Source organism: Ceratotherium simum, chromosome 5 (genome assembly GCF_057802395.1).
Source record: "Ceratotherium simum simum isolate JZ-2026a chromosome 5, ASM5780239v1, whole genome shotgun sequence".
NCBI classification, from domain to species: domain Eukaryota; kingdom Metazoa; phylum Chordata; class Mammalia; order Perissodactyla; family Rhinocerotidae; genus Ceratotherium; species Ceratotherium simum.
Window position 1 is genome coordinate 93,067,168 of NC_141904.1, and position 25,600 is coordinate 93,092,767.

The 25,600-nt window shown below is 44.4% G+C and overlaps 1 protein-coding gene across 3 annotated transcripts in view; it reads right to left on the reverse strand.

Annotated features, from left to right (window-relative positions):
- RUVBL1 (RuvB like AAA ATPase 1) overlaps positions 1-25,083 on the reverse strand; it is a 38,578-nt gene extending 13,495 nt beyond the window's left edge. Inside the window, exons 1-8 of one of the 3 annotated variants that reach the window (XM_087431640.1) lie at positions 24,988-25,083; positions 20,420-20,506; positions 14,340-14,472; positions 8,330-8,481; positions 5,078-5,167; positions 4,137-4,286; positions 2,290-2,353; positions 455-653 (exon numbers count right to left, since the gene is read on the reverse strand). In XM_087431640.1, coding sequence (XP_087287766.1) covers positions 455-653; positions 2,290-2,353; positions 4,137-4,286; positions 5,078-5,167; positions 8,330-8,481; positions 14,340-14,472; positions 20,420-20,506; positions 24,988-25,002 — 890 coding nt within the window. In that variant the 5' untranslated portion in view covers positions 25,003-25,083. Of the gene's footprint in view, positions 1-454; positions 654-2,289; positions 2,354-4,136; positions 4,287-5,077; positions 5,168-8,329; positions 8,482-14,339; positions 14,473-20,419; positions 20,507-24,861 lie in introns of all 3 variants that reach the window. The other 2 variants (XM_004442441.3, XM_087431639.1) reach the window with 2 other exon arrangements.
- Positions 25,084-25,600: the final 517 nt, after the last annotated feature.

Sequence of the window (25,600 nt, forward strand, 5' to 3'; positions counted from 1 at the left end):
GATAGAGAGAAAATACTGGTTTCACTCTCAGAAAGACCTGTGTTCTCATCCTATCTTTTTGACCAGGGGCAAGTTATGCTGCCATTCTGTTTCCTCATCTGAAAAATGAAGCCAAGAATACTTACCTCCCAGAGCTGGTATGAGGATAGCAGAAGTTAACACACGTAACGCCAGCCCATATGACCTTAGCTTTGCCCACTCCAACTGAATGACCAAATCATACCACAGAGTAACCCCAGAGACCACGTGAGAGGCCCTCATATTCAGGAATAGGGTGGCTGTTGCCTTTCCTGACCACGAAGGCAAGCCACTTCGGCATGTTTCTCAAAATGAACATCACCTCCCTTCAGCCCCATCCTGACTCATCACATTATGGGTTTAAACTGATCCCAGAGGAACAAATGAGCCAGACGGAAGGTGGAAAAGCCTCATGGCTGGCAGGCAGCCACCCTACCTGATGACACAGTTGCCTCGATTGGATGCAAAGATGACGATGGGGGCGATAGAAGATTCCAGGGCCCGGTGTAGGTAGGTGAAGCACTCAATGTCCAGCATGTGGACCTCGTCCACAAAGAGCACACCAGGAACCAGCTCAGCAATGCCCTGATCAATGTACTTGTTCACCACCTTGTTAATCTCCCCTCGGAGTTTGTCTAGGAGGCAGCAAGGACAGATAGGCAAGGTCAGCACCAGGGGGGAGACTGTTACCTTTCTCTTCTCCCCCATCCGAATTCAAGTCAAACCCAAGTTTGGAGCCTGGTTTTACTGTTAGCTATGTGACCCCAAGCAGATTATGTCCCCACTCCAGGCTTAAGTTTCATCATCTGAAAATAGGGATAATCACAAATAAAGGTCACAATGTTGGCAGCTTCCCCTGAACATGTGTTTTGTCAAGTTTTTAAATGGCTTTTACAATGTTTTGCATGTCTTCACAAGGGCGTGTACTCCCAATCTGTCACACTCCCCACCATGCCTCATTACTTACACCTTATTACTCAACTCAGCTCCCTGCTTGATCCCAGAGACACTGGTGTTTGGGAGCCCTGGATGAAATGAGTTTTCATAAGTAAATGTTCCTGTTCTGTATTGGTAAATGACCCTTTCTTTTGGCTCTATATGACAAAGCTTAGGTTAATTAACTTTCAATCAAGTGCCTGCATAAAGGAATCGGGTGCATTTAGAATCCTTTCTCGAAGGGAAGGTTCTGAGGAAAGGTCTAATCTCAGAGCTCCAAGAGGGACTGGTCTCTCAAAAGTTAAATAACCCATCTAAGGTCACAGTTCTCATTTCCCAAACCAGCTCTTATGCTACCATCAGGAGAGAGCTGCTCACAAACACAGAACATGAAGATCTTATGCAGCACCTTCCACCAAAGCCATGAGGAAGGGATGGTCAAAAGAGGATTCATGGTCCAAATTATGTTAAAATATAGTCATGTGCCACATCACGACATTTCGGTCCACGACGGACCACATATACGACGGTGGTCCCATAAGATTAGTACCACAAAGCCTAGGTGTGTAGTAGGCTGTACCACCTAGCTTTGTGTAAGTACACTCTATGATGTTCGCACAATGACGATGTTGCCTAACGAGCATTTCTCAGAACATATCCCCGTTGTTAAGCGATGTATGACTGTACAGAAACTGCTTTTGGAGACTCTAACAGAAAGCACTGGCTAAAACTTTAGAGAGAACAGATGCTTTCGTGCTTAGCATTTTAAGGTGACAAAGCTATAGGTGGTAATTAGAAAAAAGAGGGACATACCAGTCGGGAAGAGTAAACTAAAGGTCCATAAGGGAGTAGCAACATTCCTGCCAAGCTCTGGGAACGGCCCAGGAGGCTGAGCAGGGAGGGCTGGGTAGCTGCCTCATGGTCTGCAGGAAAGGGGGGCACAGTACCAAGGGAGCAGAGCTTGCTGTGCTCGAGTGTGCTCTGGCAGGAGCTATCCTGCAGAGCTGGGGTGACACAATCCACATTTCTGGGACTTAAAAGGGACCAGAGACACTGACAGCCTCCATCTCTGAAGATGAGTGCAAGAATACTGAATGCAGTCAAGGGGGTGCACTAGCACGTGGGGCCAGAGAGCCCCGCAGGGTACTTGATGACTATTTAAACCAGCCACAGGAGGTTAGGGTGGAGTCAGGCTCTCAACGAAGAGGAAGGAAGAACCTGCCCTGAGGCACATCCTCAGGTTCAAGAATTCATTCACAGAGCTTCACACAGTATGTCAGAATCCAGGGCTCTCCACCTCTGCTTCTGGCTCACAGGCCTTGCTGTTTCTCTTACCTGTGATTTCTGTCTTCTTTGGCTTCATTAACTGGCCCATCATGGACAGGATGTCTTGTCCCCCCTGCATAAGAGAAGACTTACAAAGTTAATCCTGCTTTCTAAGGCAGCTGCAAAAGCCTCATTGCCACCACCCGCATCCCACTGGTTCCCAATGTCAACTCAACATGGGGTCCCAAGGTGTGGAGACCCTGGACACCTCCACGGGAAAGCTTGAGGAGCTTCTAAACACAGAGGAGTTTTTAAGAGGTTCCCCCTGACCTGCAAGAAGCAAATAAAATCCCTTCATGGGAAGTACGAGCTCTGTGGGGCCTGCCCCAGCCTCCTTCTCCAGCCACATCTTTTCCCAACCCCAAATTCCTTGATTAGCCACACAGGACTACTAACTCTTCCCTGAACGCCCAAGCTCTTTCATAACTCAATGCTTTTGCGTATTCTAGTCCATCTGCCAGGAACTACATTCTCTTTCCTGGGAAGCTCCCAGCTATCCACTAAAGTTCAGGGCAAATGCCCTCTATGGGGCATTTAACCCCCTCACGATGCTGCAGCCTCCTTGGGCACAGATGGACTGTCAAAGTAAGTGTGAGGATGTACCTAATTATGTTCCCATGTCTCCTCTCCCTGGACTCAGCTCCATAATCACAGTCACCCAGTCCTGAGCTGGAGCTGCTCAGAGTGTAGTGAGCCCATCCCTACAGAATGGCTGACTCTTACCAGGCTCACCAGCTGCCAGCACCCTCCCGCCAGCTCCTCACAGAGCAGTCAGCAAGAGGAGGTTGCTGTTTTGTCATTTATCCAGTATTTCGTGTTCGCCTCTTGGTTACGAGGCCCTGGGACACAGAGGTGCTTGCTAAATGCTCAACAGTAAAAGGTACAAGTGTTTCCTTAGTACTTAGAACATCTGATCCTCAAAACAGCCCTACCAGGGAGGAACTATTATGCCCTTTCCACAGAGGAGGAAAGTCAAAATCAGAGAGCCCTAAATCATAAAACCTAGAGACCCAACGTGATTCATTAGCTGAGCTCATTAGTGTGGGAGCGACACAATTCCTGACTTCCCACTTTCAGCCCAGCACTTTCCAAGTCAAAGGCTCCCTTGAGGTTGGTTTGGGACAGCCATTCCACAAACTGAGGGGATCTGTTTATCTGAGAGGATGCTTTGGCAATCTCTTGGCGAAGGCTCCAAGAGATGAAACACTCAAGAATCCAAGTCCAAGTTAGAAAGCCCATTCCCTACTAGGGAAGATGTGGCTTCTTTTAGAATGAAGAGGAAACCAACTGAAAGACTACCAGCAGAGAAGAGTTGGGTTTTTTTAAATCACACATTTCCCAGAAATGTCATAAAGTCAAATTGCACTTTCCCACATTTTATTAGTCAAGGCATAAGTATCCCTCTTCTCCCCGGCATGAGGAGCAGATACAGTTCCCACTCAAAGCTAAAAAACTGGGGATTTTGCTAAGCAGGGGGAAGACACGGCTTTGTCAGGCTTTCTGAAATCCTGCAAAGCACTCAAAAGACACTCCTGCTCTCCTACCATCAACACCCAGAGAATCCCAGATGTGAGCCCGCTGCTGGAGAGAAGCCACAGAGGAAGCTGGCTAGCTCAGGGCCAGAAGCTTGGCTGGGCTAAGAAACAATCCACATGAAATCATCTGTGACTAGAGCATTTGAAGTGGAACAAAGGAGTCACTCCTGGCTCATGTCGACGTTAATTGCTGAACATTACAGATAGAAAAGGACAGTCTGCCTCAAGAAACGGCAGCAAGACTCTGACAATTCATTCCCAAAGCTTCTGTACACACACAAGAGGGCTGTATGCCAGGTCATGCTGGCATCGAGGCAGTACCTGGGGCCGAGCATTGGCCACGTCCAAGTCGTGCAAGGTCACGTCCTGGATGATTTCCTTCTTCTTGTGCACATCCCCCTTTGGCAAGGGGACATACTCTTCAGCTTCAAGGTCGAATTCTGTGGCGTAGGTATCACACCTGCCCTGCCTCTGCAAAAAGAGAGAAACCTGAGTGCCTGGTGAGTTTTCACGGCCAAGTCCCCAAATGGCAGAGTGCTAAGTGAGATAAAGGTCTCAGTTCCCAACTGCGGGCCTGACAGCCTACCTAACAAACTCCAAATATGCCCCATTCCCCTGCTGCCAAGAGAAGTAAGCTATCTGCTCACCACTGGGCTCCAAAAGCCCAGCTGGAAAACACCTGATACTTTCTCCAAGAATCTTTTTCCTCCTCTCTTTTAACTGTATGCAATTCCCGATAAAGGGCAAATCCAGTAGATTAACTGGAGACGGAGGGAGCTGTTCAGACTCTTTTGTAGGTGGGTGATTTATTGTCTGATATGAAATATTATGCTCATCCATTAAACAGTAAGGAACACTGTACAGGACACTTAAAATCAGATATAAAAAGAATGCCAACTAAGGGAGCATTCCTTTCCACATGCATATATCTTGGGAAGAAAATACCAAAGAGATAAAAGGAAGATTAAATACACTGCACATTTCAATTTGAAAATGACTACAGTTATTTTGCTTTCTCACCCTGTACTCCCCCTTTAAACAGGTTTTAGTATTTTTCTAACAGACTGTCTGTTTTAATCACGAGAAGGTTAAAGAATGAAGATAAAGGGAAAGCAAACTTTATTAAACACAAGAGGCAACTGCTGATCTTCCATCAGCATTGCACCACACACCAGCCCCCCTCCCTGCACACCCTGGACCCTTGAGGAAAGCAGCTTCCTTGTCACCCAGATCTCCTCATGGCAAACAAATCATGGCATTACCTTCACGGCCCCGCTGTTGGCTTCAATGTAAATCACATCTCCAGCCTCTACTCGCTCTTTCTGCAAACTTTCAAAAATGCTGGGGTCCAGCTTAAAAAAATAAACAAAAAAATGTGAATCAAAGAACCATAATACATATTATTTATTTCTGACATACTGTAAGGTGCCTTTCCATAAGAGATTTGAGGTAGCTAATGACTGTATGGAGAGTGTGTGTGTGTTTGTGTATTAGGATGTGTGAGACTGGCTTTGGGGGACTACGTGTCCCAGAGAGAAAGCAGGAGTGAGCATATGTGCCTGTCTGTGTGACAGGCACGGGAGGGACACAAATGGAGACCTATTCTGCTCCTTCCTTTTCCTGCTGAGGTTGCAAACTGGCAAATATGGCCCTGACTGCTTTTAGGTGGGGCCCACACTGTCCACGAGACCACAGGCCCTAATACCTCCTCTTGAGATTGCTACCCCTGTTTCAATCCTTTGCTCTCCTCACCTCGGGTAGGGATAGAACTTTCCGCAACTGAAGCACCTGCCAGAACTTGCTTATTCTTTGTGGCTGGCATCCATGGGCCTATGACTTTGGCAAGGCTCTCTGAGCCTCAGTTTCCTCAGATACATAATAGCACCCAGGTGTGATCATAGACGTGTAAAATTCAAAGGGAAACATAAACCAGGCTCCTTCCCAAGCCTTCTGATTCAAACCCCAGTATTTGCTGCCTTGGACCTGCCTGCTCATATCTCCAGGAAAGGGAAGTAGCACATTTTGGGAACTGTTGCTTTTCTCCAAATCATCCAGATTCAGGCTACCCTTGGCGATCAATATTCTAGGACAGCATCCTTTGTAAGGAGTCAGTATTCACAAATAAGTTTCTCTCAGTTAAACGTCAAGGAGAGCTGCGTTAGGTAATGTGAAAAAACCCTGGACTTTGTCTCAAACAATACTAAAGAGTGAAAACCCAGGACTCAGTGAAAGAAGCCAGACACAAAAGAACACATACTGTATGATCATTTACAAAAAATGCTCAGAAAAGGCAAATATGTAGAAACAGAAAGTTGATTAGAGGTTGCCAGGGGCCATGGGTAGGAATGGGGGGCTACTGTAAAAGAGCATGAGGTTTCTTTTGGGGCAATGAAAATGTTCTAAAATTGAATTGTGGTGATGGTTGTACAACTCTGTAAATAGATTAAAATTCCTTGAGCTGTACACTTAAAATGGGTGAATTTTACTTACAATTATATCTCAATGAAGCTGTTACAAACAGTAACCACAGGAACAAACCCGGGGCTCTGTCTCACTGGCCGGTGGACCGACGGCCTCCTGAAGCACTGCTGTAAGCACGAGGGACAATGGTTGGCAGGCCCCTAACGCAGGGCCTGAGAGAGGGAAGTACTCGACAATGATGGTAAGTATGCTATTCTCCTTCATGCTCAAATATCCTCCAAGTATTTGAACTCCATAGGTCCAAATATCTTATATACATGCTCAAAGTAGCTAGAAGTATCCATTTTGGAAGAAAAAAATTCACCTTCTCCCTTATGTCATTTTCTTAAAGTAACCGTGCAAAGCAGCCATATGGATAGCTGAAATTTAAACTGCCTGCTTATTTTATCTATCCTACATTGGAGAGTACATGTATACATATATACACACACACATATATATATAGAATATATATCTTCTTTTTTTTTGCCTCAAGCATTTTTATATCAGTTAATTTCCCAAATGAACTGACTGAAGATGTAATTACTGGAAAAGTGGCAGATCCTACTAAGAAATCTAATTAATAGAGAATGGGAGAGATGAGGGGGAGGTTTAAAAGAGATATTTGCAGAGGAAAACTCCTGAGATGGGAACTTTGTCAGGAAAAAGAAAAACAGCCCTTTGAAGAAGTGACATTTTTATGATCTCTATAAAGCAGTGACCAAGAAAGCACCTTACAGAATCAAAGAACCATAAAATTGCAGAGGGGAGCAAAGATGGAGACATTATATGGTCACTTTATCACAATTTATACATGAGAAAATGGAGGCCCAGAAAGCTTAACTGACTTCCAAAGGTCACACAGCAAGTTGGGGGGCAGACAACATAATGGTTAGGACTAAGAAAGTCTGCTCTGCCACTTCACCGGCTGTATGATCCCAGGATCACTGCTTTACCTCTTTAGGAGCCTCAGTTCCTTTATCTGTAAAATGAAGGAAATTACACACACATACACATATATAAAGTTATAAAGGACAAGAAATGAAATATCTGTTGAAGCACCTAGCCTAGGGCCTGGCACATACAATAAATGAGAGCTATGATGCCAATGTTATTTATTTATAATAATAAGGCAAAACCTACAATCCAGATCACCCATTTCTCTATAACTGCAGGCTCTCATGGTAACATCAACAGCCACCACTTCTCAGGTAACTAGGTGCCACACCAAAAGCTACAACTTTGGCCCTGGTAATAACTCTGTGAGCTAGGCAATTATTACTCCTACTTAATAGATAAAGAAACCACTGCTCAGAGATTAAGTCACTTGCTGAAGCCCACACTGCTGTCAGCAGCAGAGCCAGGATTTCCTTTTCGACTTTGTCTGACTCCAAAATCCATGCTCTTCCCCCAGGTGCGTCTGCTGCCCGCAACCTAAAGGTTTACAGGACAGGTGTCTGAGGAGGCTCATCCAGGGCCATCCACAGTGCCACCACTGTGGCTCTCCACAAAGCCGTGGCCTGAGCAGAACCAACCATGAAGCTCCCACGGGCTTCTAGGCCCTGACACATAAAAGAAACTGTGATCAGGATTCTGCGTCTGGCCCCTTGGGAAGTTCATCTGTCATTCGTCATTCAGCTCGTACCAGATTACTCAATGCTACTTCTTTCTGTGAGTATGGGCACTGAGAACTGAAACATTGATGCCCAGGTTCAGAGAGACACCCAGGGCCTTTGACACATAATCATAATATGGGATACAGGACGGCAGGAGGTAGACTCCACTAGCCACACAGCTCATGTTTTAACACGCACAATTTTCTAGGAATAAGAAAGAAAAGTAAGAGCTATCTTTACTGAGTCCTCCAGTGGACTAGCCCTCTACCAGGTACTGCTTCATACACGTAACATCCTCAAATGGCCCTGTGACGTATCATCACCCACAGTCCACAGAGGAGGAAACTGGGACACAGACAGTTTACCCCACCTGCCCAAGGCCACAAAGCGCTGAGAGATTCTGAGGCAGGAGAAAAGAGCCCACAAACATGTACTCACTTTCAACTGTTTGGTTCCTTTGGCTGTTTTGAGTCCTATGATCACGTGGCTAATGGTTTTGCCATACCCCCCCATGGGGTTTTCTGTCTCACACGGAGTTAGCTCTGTGACTTCACCTTCATAAACCTCCTTGGTCTCCTTTATCCGCAGTCCTGGAAGAGATGACAGATGAGCCCTGGAGAGAAGCAGAATTCTCCCTCGCACATCCTCTCTCTCTCACTCCTTAATAGCCTTTTTAGCCACAAAAGTTCCACGTCACAAGAACTGACAAGTCAATCTTACTAATACGTACATTCAAGGGGGTCATCCTGGGTATAAAAGCACTACAAACACAAACGCGTGCTGGAGGAGCTGTTCAGAATGCAGAAAAACATTTTATTTCAACTTTTCAAAGGTACTTCCAAGGTTCAAATCTAGAACCGGACAGACAAGCTATAATTCTCAAAACTGCTTCCAACATCTGCTACACTTCCAAGGGGGTGAATTAGCTTTAGCCTCTACTCCGGCCTTTGAACCCAAACATTCAACTCCACTAGAGCAGCAACTACATGTGCCCTTGTTTCCTACATGTTTGACTCTCAACAAAAAATTTTAAAACCAATGGAATAACTCACTATACCCCTCTGACGCCATCAGGCCTGAGCAAGGTATACTATAACATGCAGAGGTCCACGCCAGCAGCAGCTGATACTCGACCCTGCCAGGTGTTCTGGGCCTCTAGTTGCTCCTCACTGTACACCCCAAGAAGAAATACCTGGTTGACATTCACTATTTGCAGTGGGTTGTTCTATAAGTTTTCCAAGGCCACAATTAACTTCCAAAGCAAACCGCCCCCCCATAATAAAGCATTTACAGTTTTTAGACTAGAATATTGTAAATGAAGGCAAATGTCTCTCCTCGTTCTAACATCACCCACATTAGCTGTTCGATAAATGCTCATTGTTAAATTAATTTTTAGAACATGACCTCCGTGCCTTTATATACAAAGTTTTTGTTGCCTGAAGCACCCTTCCCTCCTCCTTGGCCTCGCCAACTCCTTGTAGACTTTCAGTTCAAAACTCATCCCCGCTAGAAAGCTTCCCTGACACACACTTCTTTCTCATGTTCCAGATCACTCCCACAGCAACCTGTGCCTCCCACTGCTATGGCACCCGCACACAGGACTGACCACTCCTCCACTAGACTGTCAATACCTGGGTTGAGGGCCTAGCAGGTCACAGGCACACGTGAACGGATGAATCAAGGAAGTCACTTACGGGTGAGGGAGTGTCATCAGGCAGACCATCCAATACCCAAGAAATCTGCCTGCAGATACTTCTACACCTTCTGTATAAAGCCCGAGATCTCTAAGGAGGTTTCCACAACGTGATGCAATAGCCCACATCACCGTAACACCCCTAATCTCAGCACTAACACCCAGGCCTGGTCTGGATCACTACAGTATAATGTTAGAACCAAGACAGCCATTAACCTGGGGAAGGAAGGAAGGATGGTGACTGAGGGTGGACTCAAAGTGTACTTGGAGTATTGGCAATATTCTTTTTTTTAATTAGGTGCTGGTTTCATGGGTTTTCAATTTATGATAATCCACCAACCTACATATTTATGTTCTGTGCATTTTTCTGTATGTATGCACAAAATTACTAAGTCATTTTAAAAAGAAACATTTAAGTTAATAATACTAGTGGGACCTGGTAAAGGAGAACACTGCTATAAATCTCTGCTGGAGACTAGTCATGGTTCTCAACCTGAGAATCACCTGGTGGGCTTCTACAACTCCTGATGCCCTAGTACCATCAGATCATTTGCCCCCAAATCTCAGGGACTGACTGGGACCCTGCCAACATTATTAGTTTACACCTCCCCAGATGATCCCAATGTAGAGCCACAGCTGAGGACCACTCATCGAAAGAATGACTGAAGAACTCTGTTCTACTTCTGATGGCAGGAAGCCCTGATACGGTTTGGGTGTCCTCACCATCAAGCCACCTCTGTGCTGATATGGAAATATCCCTATGGCACAAAGAAACACTGCCAATGGTGTCAGACACTCTCAGTCACTTCCCACTTTTAAATGTGGGCATTATCTCATCATTGGGTCGGCTGCCTTCTTTCTCCAGAAGCCGAATCAGGACAAAGACTCTTTCAGATATTAAAGTTACGGAAAAGTTTTACTCTACCTTCATTCAATCTGATAGCCTACAAATGGAAGTTTTGGAACGGCCCCAAAAGAGAGGCTACATTTCATTTTTGCCTTACCAAATTCTTAGCTACTTAACATCAAGACAAAAATTTTCCAAACAACATGAATGTTTCAGAAGATTAGGACAAACTTGGAAAATTCTGTACCTTTAAAATGAATTTTGAATTTTTTTAATCAAAACTTTTATATCTCACAGAGATAAATTCCTTCAAATGGAATGCTTCCCTATATTCACTATTAGACAACTGTGACATGAAATTCCTTGAGTTGGGGAGGAAAGGCAGTCCCGTCTCTCACTAGGTCCCACATTTGTTTAGAGGTTGCTCTGTGCTGACAAGCAGTCAGGGGATGTGGTTGACGGACAATGAAACCGGCTGTTCGCCAGGAGAGGGGGCTGAGCTGGCGCTATCTCTGGCAACGACAACACAAATGACACAGGTTTCATCTGCTGGCTCAGGTTTCTAAATCCCTGACAGGGACCTTCATCACATCAAGGAAATAGCACAGACTCCTTGCTTTTTATTTCTGGTCAGCTTACCGCTTCCTCCCCACCCCCTCTGCCAACTTCACAGGAATTCAAAGGCAGAGGAAGATGGGCAGCATTCCTTTTTGAAGACAGTCAATGGCCTGCCTTTTTATTCTGTGGCAGCATCAAGAAATTTCTCTTCACCTTGCTGCCATCAAAAGAATTCCACTGCCCCCCTCCCTCAAAAATGGTGAATCACACAGCAGATGCCTAGGAAACTTATCTCTATTTTTTTCAAATTTTAAAGCATTTAAGTTACCTTTAAGCAACCTAAACAAATGCACTCATGTAAAGGTCAGATTTGTCAGATTTTATCAATGTCAGAAAAATATTTCTTTCTTTTTTTTTTTTTTGTGAGGAAGATCAGCCCTGACCTAACATCCATGCTCATCCTCCTCTTTTTTGCTGAGGAAGACCAGCTCTGAGCTAACATCTATTGCCAATCCTCCTCCTTTTTTTTCCCCAAAGCCCCAATAGATAGTTGTATGTCACAGCTGCACATCCTTCTAGTTGCTGTATATGGGACACGGCCTCAGCATGGCCAGAGAAGCAGTGCGTCAGTGCGCGCCCGGGATCCGAACCCGGGCCACCAGTAGCGGAGGGCGCACACTTAACCACTAAGCCACGGGGTCGGCCCGAAAAATATTTCTTAAATAAATAAAAATACATTTTAGAAGTACTCAGATATTTGAACCAGTTGTAACATCTTACTTTTTATCTCAGTAGTTAATGAGTTAAATAAAATCTTTGGTACATATTCATTAAATTTAAAAAAAGTATTTAGAAAGATTTTAAACCCTGAAGAGGGTCCTGTGAGCCATTTCCACTGTTATTCCAGAAACGATGAAAAGTCCAAGGACGGCACTACATGTAAAAACACAGGCTGAATCTTACAAACATAAAAACGTTGCTAAAGAAGGAAAACACAACACCTAAAGTAGGTTCCATTTAGATAAAGTTTAAAAAGGGCAAAACTAAGCCACGCTGCCTGGGGATACACAGAAGGGTGTACAGGGCTATGAGGACCACAGAAGCCACTACCACACAACTCTGGCACTCTGCAAGTACATGTGGGAGAGGTGAGGGGGCTGTGACCAAGGAGAGCATGAGTCCCACAGGTGGTGCTGGCCATGCTCTGTACCTTGAGCTGAGTGGTGACTGCATGAGCATTTACTTTATAATTAATTGTTAAACTATAGGTCTGTTTTACTAACTTTTCTATATGAATGTTATATTTTAGTTTAAAATAGGCATAAAAAAGTCCAATGTTTCACGGTAAAAAACATTTCCAGTAAGAAATATTTTGCAGTTTAAAAAAGTCCATATTCAAAGTAATACAAAACTTAGCCTACAGGCACAGTTCACAATCTCTCTGGTTTAGAACAAGAGTCCTAAACTCCAATGCTTATGTGGACCTGGCAGGGAACACGAAGAAGCAGAGCAAGTCCCATGGAGACTGGAGAGCAAGCCCGCTCTGAAAAGGAGAGCTCCTGCCTAGCTTCAACCTGCTATGTGGGAATGAAAGCTTCTTTCAAGAAGCCAGAAAGAAGGATTTTCTACGACATCTCCCAATTTCTAAATACCAGCAACTAATTCAAAATTTATTAAAAAACACTGTGTAAATCAAACAAAATACGTCTATCAGCCAGACACAGATGGACGCCTATCTTTCATGAGCTAAAGGCTTCTGTTTTCTACCTGCTTCAAAGTCCACTCCCTTCTCTCATTCAGAAAAACTTCACTGAGCACCCACTATGTGCCAGGAACTGGGGTACACAGAAAACACTGCCCACCATATTCACAGCAGACAGTTAATAAAACACCCAATCTGCTCCCTCCCATCTCCAAAAATGGCAACATCTGGGAATCATCTTCACCTCCTCTTTCAGCCACTACATCTAATCCTTCAGGAAATCCTGTCAGCTCTACCATCCAACTAGAACCAGAACCTAACCAGTTCTCACCACCTCTACCACCACCACCACCCTGTCCAAGCCACCACATCTCCTGCTCAGACCCCTCTGGTCTCCCTGCTTCTCTCCTCTCTCCCTGATGTCCATGTTCCATACCCCAGCCAGAGGGATCCCTGCAAAACTGAAACCACTCTCCAGCTGCCTCTCCTTTCACTTAGCGTAAAATCCAAAGCCCTAACCATGGCCTAAGGCCCTACAGGATCTTACCCTTAAATGAGACTTGAGCATTCTTGAGAAAAGGATTCTGGGCTAGACAAATCCATTCTTTCTTAAACTTTCATAATTTCCTTGAAGTTTTCTAGTAAATTTCCTTCTTAAGAATACTTACCTTGTTCTGACAAGCAAAGGGACTGTACTATGGTACAGGCACTCTGACAAGTGTTCATAACCCATAACTCAGCAAGTATATCTGAGAAACAGACTCCCACATGTACAGAGACACATTAAATACTTTGTAATAGCTTAAAAAGAATAAGCTATTTCTTCAAGTAGGTCTGAGGGAAACTGGGATTTTTCTCAGAGCTAGGCCAACAGAAATAGGGCCAGGAGACTGCCCCAGAAGTCCCAGCTGGCAAGAGGTAAATATTCAGAAGGGCAGCCATTTTCTCCTCACAGCAAATCTTCAGAGCATGGGCTCCAGAATCAGATAGATGTTGGTTCAAACTGTATCTCTGCTACTTAGTAGCTGGATCACCACAGGCAAGTTATTTAACTTTCTGAGACTCTACTCCGTCAGATGCAGAATGTAGACTGAGAACTTCCTCTTGGGGGAGTGAAAGGCTATACTCAATGTAGGGGCCTGGCACAGAACGAGCACTCAATATGGTGGTTCCAGGCCCGACGAGGTTGGCACCACAAGCCTCACAGTTCTGCTAGTCGCCACACGGTTTCCTCTCTCTCTGACAGGCCACAATTCTGGCTCAACCATCACGACCAGGGGCATTCTGGCAGCATGACACACAATGGTTTTGGCTTAAGTCCAAACCCTTTCCAGTGGACAGTCATCTCTCAAAGTATAGTAAGTCTGCCAGGAAAACAGGACCTGTTTTTTTAAAAAAATCACTTTATAGCCACTTTTTCTATTTTGTCAGGTAAGGAACCGCAGCCCATAGCTAGGGCTCACATCTGCTGACTGCTAAAGCACTTCAATTAGAAAAGCTGGGTTTTTGTTTTGTTTGCAAAGATAACACTAATGGTACCAAAAGAAAAATAGTGCAACAAATACAAGTTATAAGGCATTTTCACAACGAAGAGGCTTCCGTGCACTGGGCAAGTGGGAATAGCTCCGCCCACAAACGCGGTACTCACCAATGGCCCTGCGGAAGTTCTCCATCAGCACTTCTGTCTTCTTGATCTCCGCAGAGTAAACTTCACTCCCCACCATCGGGCAGAAAGGGACCTTACTACCCAGCTCCTGGGCAACAGCCAGAGCTAGAGCTGTCTACAGAAAAAACAACGGAAATGCACTTGTTTTACATTCTTGCAAATACAATAATTCATGGGGCCGGCCCGGTGCCGTAGTGGTTAAGTTCGCGTGCTCCGCTTCGGCGGCCCGGTTTCACAGGTTCGGATCCCAGGTACAGACCTACACACCACTTATCAAGCCATGCTGTGGCGACGTCTCATATAAAGTAGAGGAAGATGGGCATGGACATTAGCCCAGGGCCACTCTTCCTCAGCAAAAAGAGGAGGATTAGCAACAGATGCTAGCTCAGGGCTAATCTTCTTCACCGAAAAAAAAAAATACACAATAATTCAGAAACATATGCTATAAAATAAATTACTAACCATAAACAACTGAGAATCTAGTCCTTGGAGATTGTGGTTTGCATCCTGGCTCTGCTGCTTGCTAAGAGCAGCAGACTATTTGACTTTGGGTGAGTTGGTAATTTCTGAGTTTCAGTTTCTAAATCTGTAAAGTACAAACTAGATTATCAAGTTCATAGGCCAGTTGGGAGGATTCAATGAGATCTCATGCAAGTGATCTAGTATTATATAGTAGGTGTGTGTATGTGTACATATATATATGTAGTACGTATAGTAGCCATATCACATACTAGTCTTCTGGGAGCCTTTAAATGGAGGAAACTAGACACATCTGAAGCATTTCTTAACTAAGTATTTATCATATTTTAATGGAAGTATATTGATCATCTCTTCTGTATTTGGTAGAGGTGAGGGGATGCCACTGAGTCAGATATGGTCACTAACTTTGAAGTCTGCAACTGAGGGTGAGGAATTGGGGCCTGTAGTGATACCTGGATGAGAAAGAGGAATGACTGGGAAGGTGGTGGAGTTTGGAGAGAAGGGGGTCATAGCCAGCCTGTGGCTCCCCCAGGGAGTCCTGGTGTTAGAGTGCTGCTTGTCTCACTGAGTCCTGTCGTGCTCCAGAGATTTTTTCCTTCACTCTTAGAACACCAGAGATTACAGTTTTTGAGGTATCAGCTTGCCCTTGCAAGCAGCAAGGGGCACACAAAAAAGAAGTTGTTGCCAAAAGAAGATTAAAGAAATCTACTCTATTTTCAATCTCATCTGAACATCTCCTTCTAAAACACAAACACAAAGCTCCATTATTAAGAGTGTGAGGTCCTCAAGAGAGGAACAGCCATATGAACCAGGTACTTGTATCTCTAAAATAAACACCATATTCCTGCCTGGCACTCAGTTAAGTTGCCTCAATTCTGGGGCCCATCAGCACACTATAAAGCAGGAGAGTTACCACATGCCTTCACACATACATCAAAAGGAACTGGACAAACCTATAAGTGCTGAGAACTTCTCATATTCCCTGGGAGAAAAATGGTACAATTTTACAAAAAGAAGACAGACTTATACTTCCAGCAACATGGCACACTAGAGCCAGTAAAAATCCTTCCTGTTATAAAACATCTAGAAATAAATAAAGAAGAAGAAATCCAGAGTAGTAAACTACCATTGCCTTGAAAGTTCAGAGGGTATTTGACAGATACCAGAAACCCCAGCAAGGTGTAGTGTTAAGACAGAAACCCCTGAATTAAAAAGCAGCCTTGAAAGGCCACACATCAGTAGAAAAGGTGGGCCATAAAAAAAAAAATCTCCTTGAGGTACAAGGTATAAATTTGTCAGTCCTATAAGGCAAATGAAACCAGGATCAAAATGAATAGACAACCCACCAGCTGGGAGAAAATATTTGCAAATCATATATCTGACAAGGGGTTAATCTCCATAATATATAAAGAACTCACACAACTGAACAAGAAAAAAGCAAACAACCAATCAAAAAATGGGCAGAGGAAATGAACAGACACTTCTCCAAAGAAGGTATACAGATGGCCAACAGGCATATGAAAAGATGCTCAACATCACTAATCATCACGGAAACGCAAATCAAAACTACACTAAGATACCACCTTACACGGATTAGAAGGGCTATAATCACCAAGACAAAAAACAACAAATGTTGGAGAGGTTGTGGAGAAACGGGAACCCTCATTCACTGCTGGTGGGAATGCAAACTGGTGCAGCCTCTATGGAAAACAGTGTATGGAGATTCCTCAAAAAACTAAAAATAGAAATACCCTATGAGCCAGCTATCCCACTACTGGGAATCTATCCAACGAACCTGAAATCAACAATCCAAAGAAGCTTATGCACTCCTATGTCCATTGCAGCATTATTCACTATAGCCAAGAAGTGGAAGCAACCCAAGTGTCCCTCAAGTGATGACTGGATCAAGAAGATGTGGTATATACATACAATGGAATACTACTCAGCCATAAAAAAGACAAAATCGTCCCATTTACAACATGGATGGACCTGTATTATGTTAAGTGAAATAAGCGAGAGAGAGAAAGACAAACACTCATATGATCTCACTCATATGTGGAATATAAACCAACACGGACAGAGAGCACTGTATGGTGGTTACCAGGGGCAAGGGGGTTAGGGAATGGGCACAAAGGGTGAAGGGAGGCATTTATATGGTGACTGACAAACAATAATGTACAACCAAAATTTCACAATGTTATAAACTATTAAGACATCAATAAAAAAAAATTTGTTGGTCTTATGTTGTCTCTGGGTAGGGAAAAACATCTCCCTAGCATGCTCTCAACCAGATTCAGGACTGGTCTTTACACTACCTGATGGCCAGAAAACCCACACGACAAAATTCACATCAAGTGCCCTGGGCTGGTAGCAAGGCAGGGCCCCTCACGAGTCCTTGTAAGAAGCACTCAGCCCTAATTTTAGCAGTTTAAAGAAACCTCACATATTTGATCAGTTAAACACAAGTTCACAAGCAGACACAGAATACAAAATAAATGAAGAAATTATTTCATGTACAAGGAACAAGAGGCTATCAAAAACAGCCACATTTTGGGCCAGCCCCAGTGGCCTAGTGGCTAAGTTCAGTGTGCTCCACTTTGGTGGCCCGGGTTTGGTTCCTGGGCACGGACATACACCACACATGAATAAGTGGTCATGCGTGACAGTAGGTCACATATAAAATAGAGGAAGATTGGCAACAGATGTTAGCTCAGGGCGAATCTTCCTCAGCAAAAAAAAAAAGCCAGATTTTGAGGGAATGAAAAAAAAATAGAAATTCAAAGGAGGGTACCTCTTCTTAACAACAACAAAAAAGCAAACTAATATATGTAGAAGAAATGACAGATTTAGAAAATCGCCATTTTGCAAACATCAATATGATGACCAAAGAGGCAATGACCATCAATGAATGCTACAACCGTAGCATAAAAGGATATCCACAGCATCTCAAAGTGTTACTTCACAGATTTCTGATTAATTACAAAGGGAGCCATTACCTTCACAGTGGAACTTGGCATCAGCCTACTGCTGTAATGCAATGGAAGGATACAACATCTCCTGGGCAGTGTTCTGCCAAAGTGCTTAACATTTCATATGGAAACAATGAGACAATCACTGTAGGACACTCTACAAAACAACTGCCCTGAACGCTTCAAAAATGTCAATGTCATAAAAGAAAACAAAACAAAAAAATGCTGGGGAGGGTAATTGTTCTAGATAAAAAGAGACTAAAGAGACATAACAATGAATGCACTGTGTGATCTCTGATTATATTCTGAATTTAAAAATATAAAAAAAAATGAAACAGTCAAAAACTGAAAAAACTTGGAGAAATTTTGATAAAAACTAGACATTAGTTTATACTGTGAGCAACATCAAATTTCTCCGGTGTAATGATGGTATCGTGGTAATGTAGAGGAATATCCTTGCATTTACTTTCAAATAGTTCAGAAATAGAGAAAAATCAAATGTCACAAAATATTTATAATTAGTTATCTATGTGTAGGATATAGAGGGGTTTATCATACTATTCTTTTAACTCTTTTCATAGGTTTCAAATTTTTCAAAATAAAAAAGAGAAAAATATTCAATGGATTGGATCAAACAGCAGCTTAGTCATAGCTTACAAGACAATCAGACTACCACAGAGGTCTAAAGAAATTACCCAGAACGCAGCAGAGTCAAAAAACAGAAAAGACGAAAAAGAGGCTGAAAGACAAGGCAAAATGAGAAGCTCCAGCCCGGGTTTCCCAGTCTTAGCACTATTGACATTTTGAGCTGGAAAATTCCTTGTTGTAGGGACTGCTCTGTGCATTGCAGGATATTTAGCAGCACCCGTGGCCTCCACCACGAGATGCAGTAGCATTCCCCACCCAACCAAGTTGTGACAACCAAAAACTTCTCTAAACATTGCCAAATGTCCCTTGAAGGGCAAAGTCGTCCCAGGGTGAGAACCTCTGCCGTCAAACCTCATCTAACTGGAGTTCCAGACGGAGAGAACAAAGAGAATAGGGAAAGGCAATATCTGAAGAGATAAACCCTGACAAAGTTTCAGAACTGATTAGAGACATAATACTCAGATTTAGGAAGCACAATTAATATCAAGCAGGATAAATAAAAATAAATTCACTCTTTGACATACCACAGTGAAACACCAAAACCAAAACTACCTCACACATCCAGGAAAAAAAAGACAAAATTCTCAAAATTCGACTTCTCAAAAGTAACAATAGAAGCCAAAACGTAGCAAATATCAGTGAGAGAAATAGCATTGAGACAAAATATCTGTCAACGGAATTATATATCCAACATAACTATCTTTCAAAACACGGGCAACTACAGACCTGACTTTGCCACCAACAAACTTCCAGAAGGAATTTCTAAATGAGGTACTTTAAGGAGAAAAATGGAGGGAGAGTGAGGGTCTAATATGTAAGAAGGAATAGTAAGCAAACAAATGGTAAATACATTGGACAAGTTAATGTTCCCTACAGAGCTCATATTTCTGTGGCACTTCAAAATTTTAAAAAACTTTTTCACAAAGATAGTACTTCTTCCTCTGTTGTAAGACACCAATATAAGATACACCGTCAATTCAATTTTATGATTTCAAAATGATAATTAAAGTCATTATCTTATAACTGACCGGTTTAATAACTGCCTGAAATAGGCAAGGCGTGTACTACTGCTTCAGAGAGGCTAAGGGACCTGCCTCGAGTCTCGGCAAGTCAGCACCAGAGCTGGAATCTAAAGCCTATTTACAAACACAATCCCAAGTTCCCACTCTCTTGTATCAAGTGGCCCTTTGAAGAAACTGTAGGGCTCAGACTGCAGACACTGGTACATTTCAAGCATCTGGCCAGTCCCCTCACAGATCCCAACAAGCCATCCTGCATCCTCTGCCTAGAAGGCCCTTTTCTGCCCTGCAAAGCCAAATCCTCTCTCACCTCTGTAGGGCTAATGTCAAGTCTCAGCAGCTTTACCAGCCCTCAGCACCACCTCCTGCTCAAATCCCAGCTGCATTTCACATCAGTCAATACCTCGCAGCCTAGTGTTCGTCTGAAGCATTTTGTGCTGTCATGATTTCCTCTCTGCCCTGGGGAGACTATAAGCCCCCTGAAGATAAAAATCAGGTCTCTAATTCTTTTCTTCTTTTTTCTTTTCCATCTCACACACAGCCAGAATAGTGCTGGGTAAAGTTAGCATTTGCAAAAACGCTTGCTGACTGAGTTTCTTTCCCCGTCAAGTTAAGATGTCACTCCCAAGATTTTACGAAGGCCTAGGCCAACAGAAACATACTTCCAAAGCAAAGGAGACTTGAAAGAGATAAAGGACACATTCTAGCGACAATGAGACCCCTCTGAGGACTTCACTCTCTTTTCTCTGGAGGTCAGCCAGGATGACCTGAATTTCAGAAGCATGGATTTTAGACACTCAATTGTATTATTGCACATTAGTTTTAAAAACATAACATATAACCAATTTAGCTAAACAAAGACTAGTTACGACACGAATTCAATTTGGCTTAGACATTATGATCATTCTCTTGGGTAGATTAAAAAGAAATGAGAGAAAATGAGTACCTTGCCAGTTCCAGGAGGTCCTGCCAACAAGACAGCTCTTCCAGCCATTTTCTTGCTTTTGATTAATTCTACTATCACACCACATGCCTAGATATCACAATGGAAAGAAATAATGAATCAATACTAAAATGTTTCACAGGGGAAAAAGCCCAGTTTCTGGTCCACACAATTCACATACTCATTCAATTAACGCTGAGTGCCAGTACAGTGCAGCACAGTTCTAGGTGCTAGAGACAGTGGAGCGCAGGACAGAAAAGCCTTGTGCTCATGGAGCTCACGTTCGAGTAGAGGAGACAGACAGACACAAAAACACGGTGCAAGATCACTACTATGAAGAAAAAGGGTAACAATAGAGCAAGGGGCCGGGGGCAGAGGTTACTCTAGAAAAAGTGATCTGAGAAGGCATCTTTGATGACATTATATTTGATACGCAAAGCTCCAGGCAGGCGAGGAGTCAGTGTTCCAGGCAAAGGAAACAGCAAATTTGAAATATAGGAATCAGCTTGGCACGTCCAAGAGACAGAAAGGCTGCAGTGATCAAAGTTTAGCAAACAAGGAGAATGGGAAGATGAGGTTCAAGAGGCAGGCAGGGGCCAGAACTCAGAACAGGATCTCACACTCCAGAGTAAATTTTGGATTTTACTCTACATGTAACGGGAAGCCACTGAAAAGGTCTTAGGCCATGTGTCATGATATAAAGATCCGTTAGGATCCTGATGGCTGCTGCATGGAGAATGGACAATAAGGTATTAACAGGAGCAGCGGTTTTTAGCCTGGGACCTAAAGACTTCAGACTCCAGGGGCCCACACAGCTCCTGTAAGTAGAAATGAAGTCAGAAACAAAATTGTGTGTATATGTCCAGATGTGCATTTTTCCAGGGAAAGGATTCACAGCTTTCATCAGATTCCCACATTAACCCATTAAGGGTTAAGAATCAATGACATACACTACTAGCTGGCCATCAGTTAACTAACCAGAATGCTGCAAAGCAAATGCTGCACGTGAGGTGAAACCTGCAGCAGCATAAGACTCAATGAATGCCTTTCAAATCCTCAGGACGAAATTACCTGATCGTTTGTTGGTGTATTTTAAATACATTCTAACTCTCTGAATATTAAGCCATTTACCACATTTATATATATATATGCCGTGTATATAGAGATATGTGTGTGTATATACACAGATCCCATAAATGGATTACTGATTTTATATATTTTAGACTATTTAACTACACAGGGGTAAGGCTGAGACAGTTACACTTACTGAACACCTGTATCCAAGGACTACATAATACAACATTTCTTACATTGACTTAACCTAAGATATGACTGCCTAAAAGGTGCATTCTCCTTGCCTTAGGGCAGGCCATAGCTCTTCTCTCTGGATGGTATCCACACTGTACCCTACTGATAGGGTTTTGTGAACACATCTTATCTCCTCTAACACCATTCCCCAGTGGAGAAGTACCATGGTCCCACACTTAGATAGCCCCTCAAAAAATGTGGGTTCAAGGAATGCATGTGGATGTGCTATATACCATTTCTGACTCAGCTGGAAATGCACAATGCCCTTAATAGAGCCTAGAAGCTATTCTTCAGATGCTGCATTTCTAAAAAGATAAAAGAACCACTATGGTCTTTCCAAAGAACCCTGTGATATCATAATCCTCAGCAGTGGAACTCCGGGAAACTCAAAAGAGGTAGAAGAGACTTCCCAAACCTTGGCTATGTATTCTTTTTGTGTGTATGTGAGGAAGATCAGCCCTGAGCTAACATCCATGCCAATCCTCCTCTTTTTTTGCTGAGGAAGACCAGCCCTGAGCTAACATCTATTGCCAATCCTCCTCTTTTTTATCCCTTTTTCTCCCCAAAGCCCCAGTAGATAGTTGTATGTCATAGCTGCACATCCTTCTAGTTGCTGTATGTGGGACACGGCCTCAGCATGGCGGGACAAGCGGTACGTCGGTGCGCGCCCAGGATCCGAACCCAAGCGGCCAGTAGCAGAGCGCGCGCACTTAACCGCTAAGCCACGGGGCCAGCCCCGGCTATGTATTCTTATTCACACACTTGGACCTCTTCCATTTAATCTCCCTCAGTTTAGGCTCCTTCTCTCTAGAGAGATATGTTCAGTGAATTCTAAAATTTAAAAATTATGAACTGAAAGGGCCTTTAAAAGATCACCTAGTCTCTCATTTTTCACACAAGGATATCAAGCACCAGGGAGGCTGCTGATGTGACCAAAGTTATACAAGGACCCAGTAGCTGAGGTGGGATGCCTATTAATTCAATAAATAAATACCAAGCCTCGGTAATGAGTCAGGTTCTGAGTATATAATAACATTACCTGGTCTGTATCCTCAGGAAGCTCATATTCATACAGAGGCAGATAGCATCAGTTAAGAGCATGGATTCTGGAGTCAGATAGACTTGGGTTTAAATCCTTACTCCACCAATTACCAGCTGAGTGACCTGTGACCTACCTACCTAACCTCTGTGAACCACAATTTCCTTATCTGAAAACAGAGTTCCTAATATAGTTAGTGGCACAAATGCCAAGGAGTTTATGGGTAAAGTGTACTAACGTCTGCAACTTGCTTTGAAAAGCAGAAGTGGATTGGTGGATGGATAAATGAGCAGCACCATGGAAAAATGGTGGATGGATATAATAAAGCAAGTGAGTAAAATGTTAATTGTAGATTTTAGATACACAGGTAATCACCATATAAGTCTTGAAATTTCACCTATTTTGTATGTCTGAAAAGTGTCATAAGAAAGTGGCGAAGGGACGATTATTAGGGTGGAGGTGAAAAGCAAGACAATGGAGATAAAGCTGCTTAGCACAATGCTTGGCACAAAGCAAGCATTCAACCAGTGTTAGCTATTTGCAGTAACAGGTCCTCAGTAAGTGGAAGATGGATAAAAAGACATTTCAAAGTCACCCTGACTCTGTCAATATTTCCTTTTTGGAAAGATCATGTTCAAAATGGAAAACAGAGGCTTTTCTTTGGCCCTTTGTATTAGCACAATCAGGCTAGGAGGCAATAGTCTTAACCTCATTATTACTTAATAATGGTTCCTGTGGGTGCTAAGCCATGTCAGAGGCAAGGGGCATGGGTCTGACAGTGCTCAGCAAGCTGAGAGGGTGGCTGTAACTATCACAGAGAGAGCACTGATTTGGGAGGCAGAAACACACACGGGTACAAAGCCCAGCATTACCATTACTAAAGTGAGTGGCAAGTGGGTAGGTGAAGCGACATCTCCCACCCTCAATTATTTCATCTGCAAAAAAAGACAAAAAGCGGGGCCAGCTCCACGGCTTAGCGGTTAAGTGTGCGCGCTCCGATGCTGGCGGCCCGGGGTTCGGATCCCGGGCACGCCCCAAGGCACCACTTCTCCGTCCAACCCGAGGCCAAGTCCCACGTACAGCAACTAGAAGGATGCGAACCTATGACATACAACTATCTACTGGGGCTTTGGGGGGAAAAAAATGAATAAATAAAATCTTTAAAAAAAAAAATACAAAAAGCTTGAATAGTTTTGTGATTATAATGTAGGCGAAAAGGGCCAGCCCCATGGCTTAGCTGTTAAGTGCGCGCCTCCGCTGCTGGGGGCCTAGGGTTCGGATCCCTGCGCGCACCAACACGCCGCTTCTCCGGCCATGCTGAGGCCGCGTCCCACATACAGCAACTCAGAAGGAAGTGCAGCTATGACACACAACTATCTACTGGGACCTTGGGGGAAAAAATAAAAATAATAATAATAATAATAATGTAGGCGAAAGGACGTGGCATCACTGCCACTTAATAAAACTGGATTTATTTGGTATGAGCCAAAAGAATGCTAGGGGTGTGGGTAGAGCAGATTGCTCCTCTGTATAACTCCCACTTCCCTCCTTCAGCTCCCAAGCCCTGGGAACCTAAGTAAGCTTTTTCAGGTTGATCACTTCTCTACTTTAAAACCCCCACAGCCTCCCAGTGCGTTCACAAAAATCCAAATTCCTTATCACGGCCGACAAAACCCTGCAGGAACTGACCCCCACCAAAGTACAATAATTATTTTGTTTACTGGCTTAACCGTTTACCGCCTGTCTCTCATCACACTAAAATGTAAGCTCCATGAGAGCCGGGACCACATCCGTCTTCTTCCCCGCTGTATGCCAGCGTCGCGCGGAGATGGCGGCACGGAGTGGGGGGCTCAATCAAGACCCGTCAATGAGGTGAAGCAACCAGTCAACCGCCCCGCGGGACGTCACTTGTTCTCCTGGGCCGGCCCCTCTCCCAGTGCCAATGCGTCGCCCCCCTGCCGTCCCCCGTAGCCCATTTTCACCGCCCTGATAGAAAACCTCGGCGGGGCATCCCCGCGCCCCTCCCTGCGCCCCCGTCAGCGGCCTCTCGCGGCAGGGCCCTGCTCGGCGCCCCAACTCCCTGGCCGGTCCACCACACCTCGCGCGCGTTCTCCTGGCCCACGAGCCCCGAGGCGGCCTGCTTGGCCAGGCCGCTCTCGTCCAGCCCCAGCCCCTTCACGTGGCTGTGGGACGCGATGCGCTGCGTCTTCGTGGTGCTCTTCACCTCCTCAATTTTCATCTTGCCGATGCCGGAAGCCAAAACCAGCGTGGAAAACCTGGAGCTAGGACCCCACGCTCGGCGCCTGGGTTACCATGCGGCCGTTACTAGGGCGTTTTGTCAAGGCCCGCCTTGGTCGGCACGCCATTGGCGGAAGCGGGAACGCCTCAGCTTCCCATTGGCTCACGGCTGCGCCCATCGCGGCTGCCGGTAGGGCTCCGCCCACCCACTTCCGGCTGTGTGGCGGAGTTGGCTTTCCCACAGCCGGCGCTTCCTGCTCCGGCCCGTGGGGCGAGAGCGCAGAGCGGTCGCGCCTGCAGAACGATCAGGGGTTGTGGCGCTGCAGCGAAGTGGGCGCCTGGAGTCCGGCTTTTAATCGTGCCATCCTATCCATTTTTGCATTTGAACGTCATATCCTTCTGCGAAGCTCAAGTTATTACCTCCGTTTTGGAGATAGAGAAACTGAGGTTTAGAGCTTAAGCTTTGACTTTTGCTTACTGAGCTGCTGTCTGACTCCAAGCCTTTGCATCTCCCTGCGGAGGCCCAGCTCGGCCAACTGCTCTCACCCTGGCTCCGCTCAGCGTCCGCTGCGGAACTTTGCTTCTGCCTCCGCCCTCTC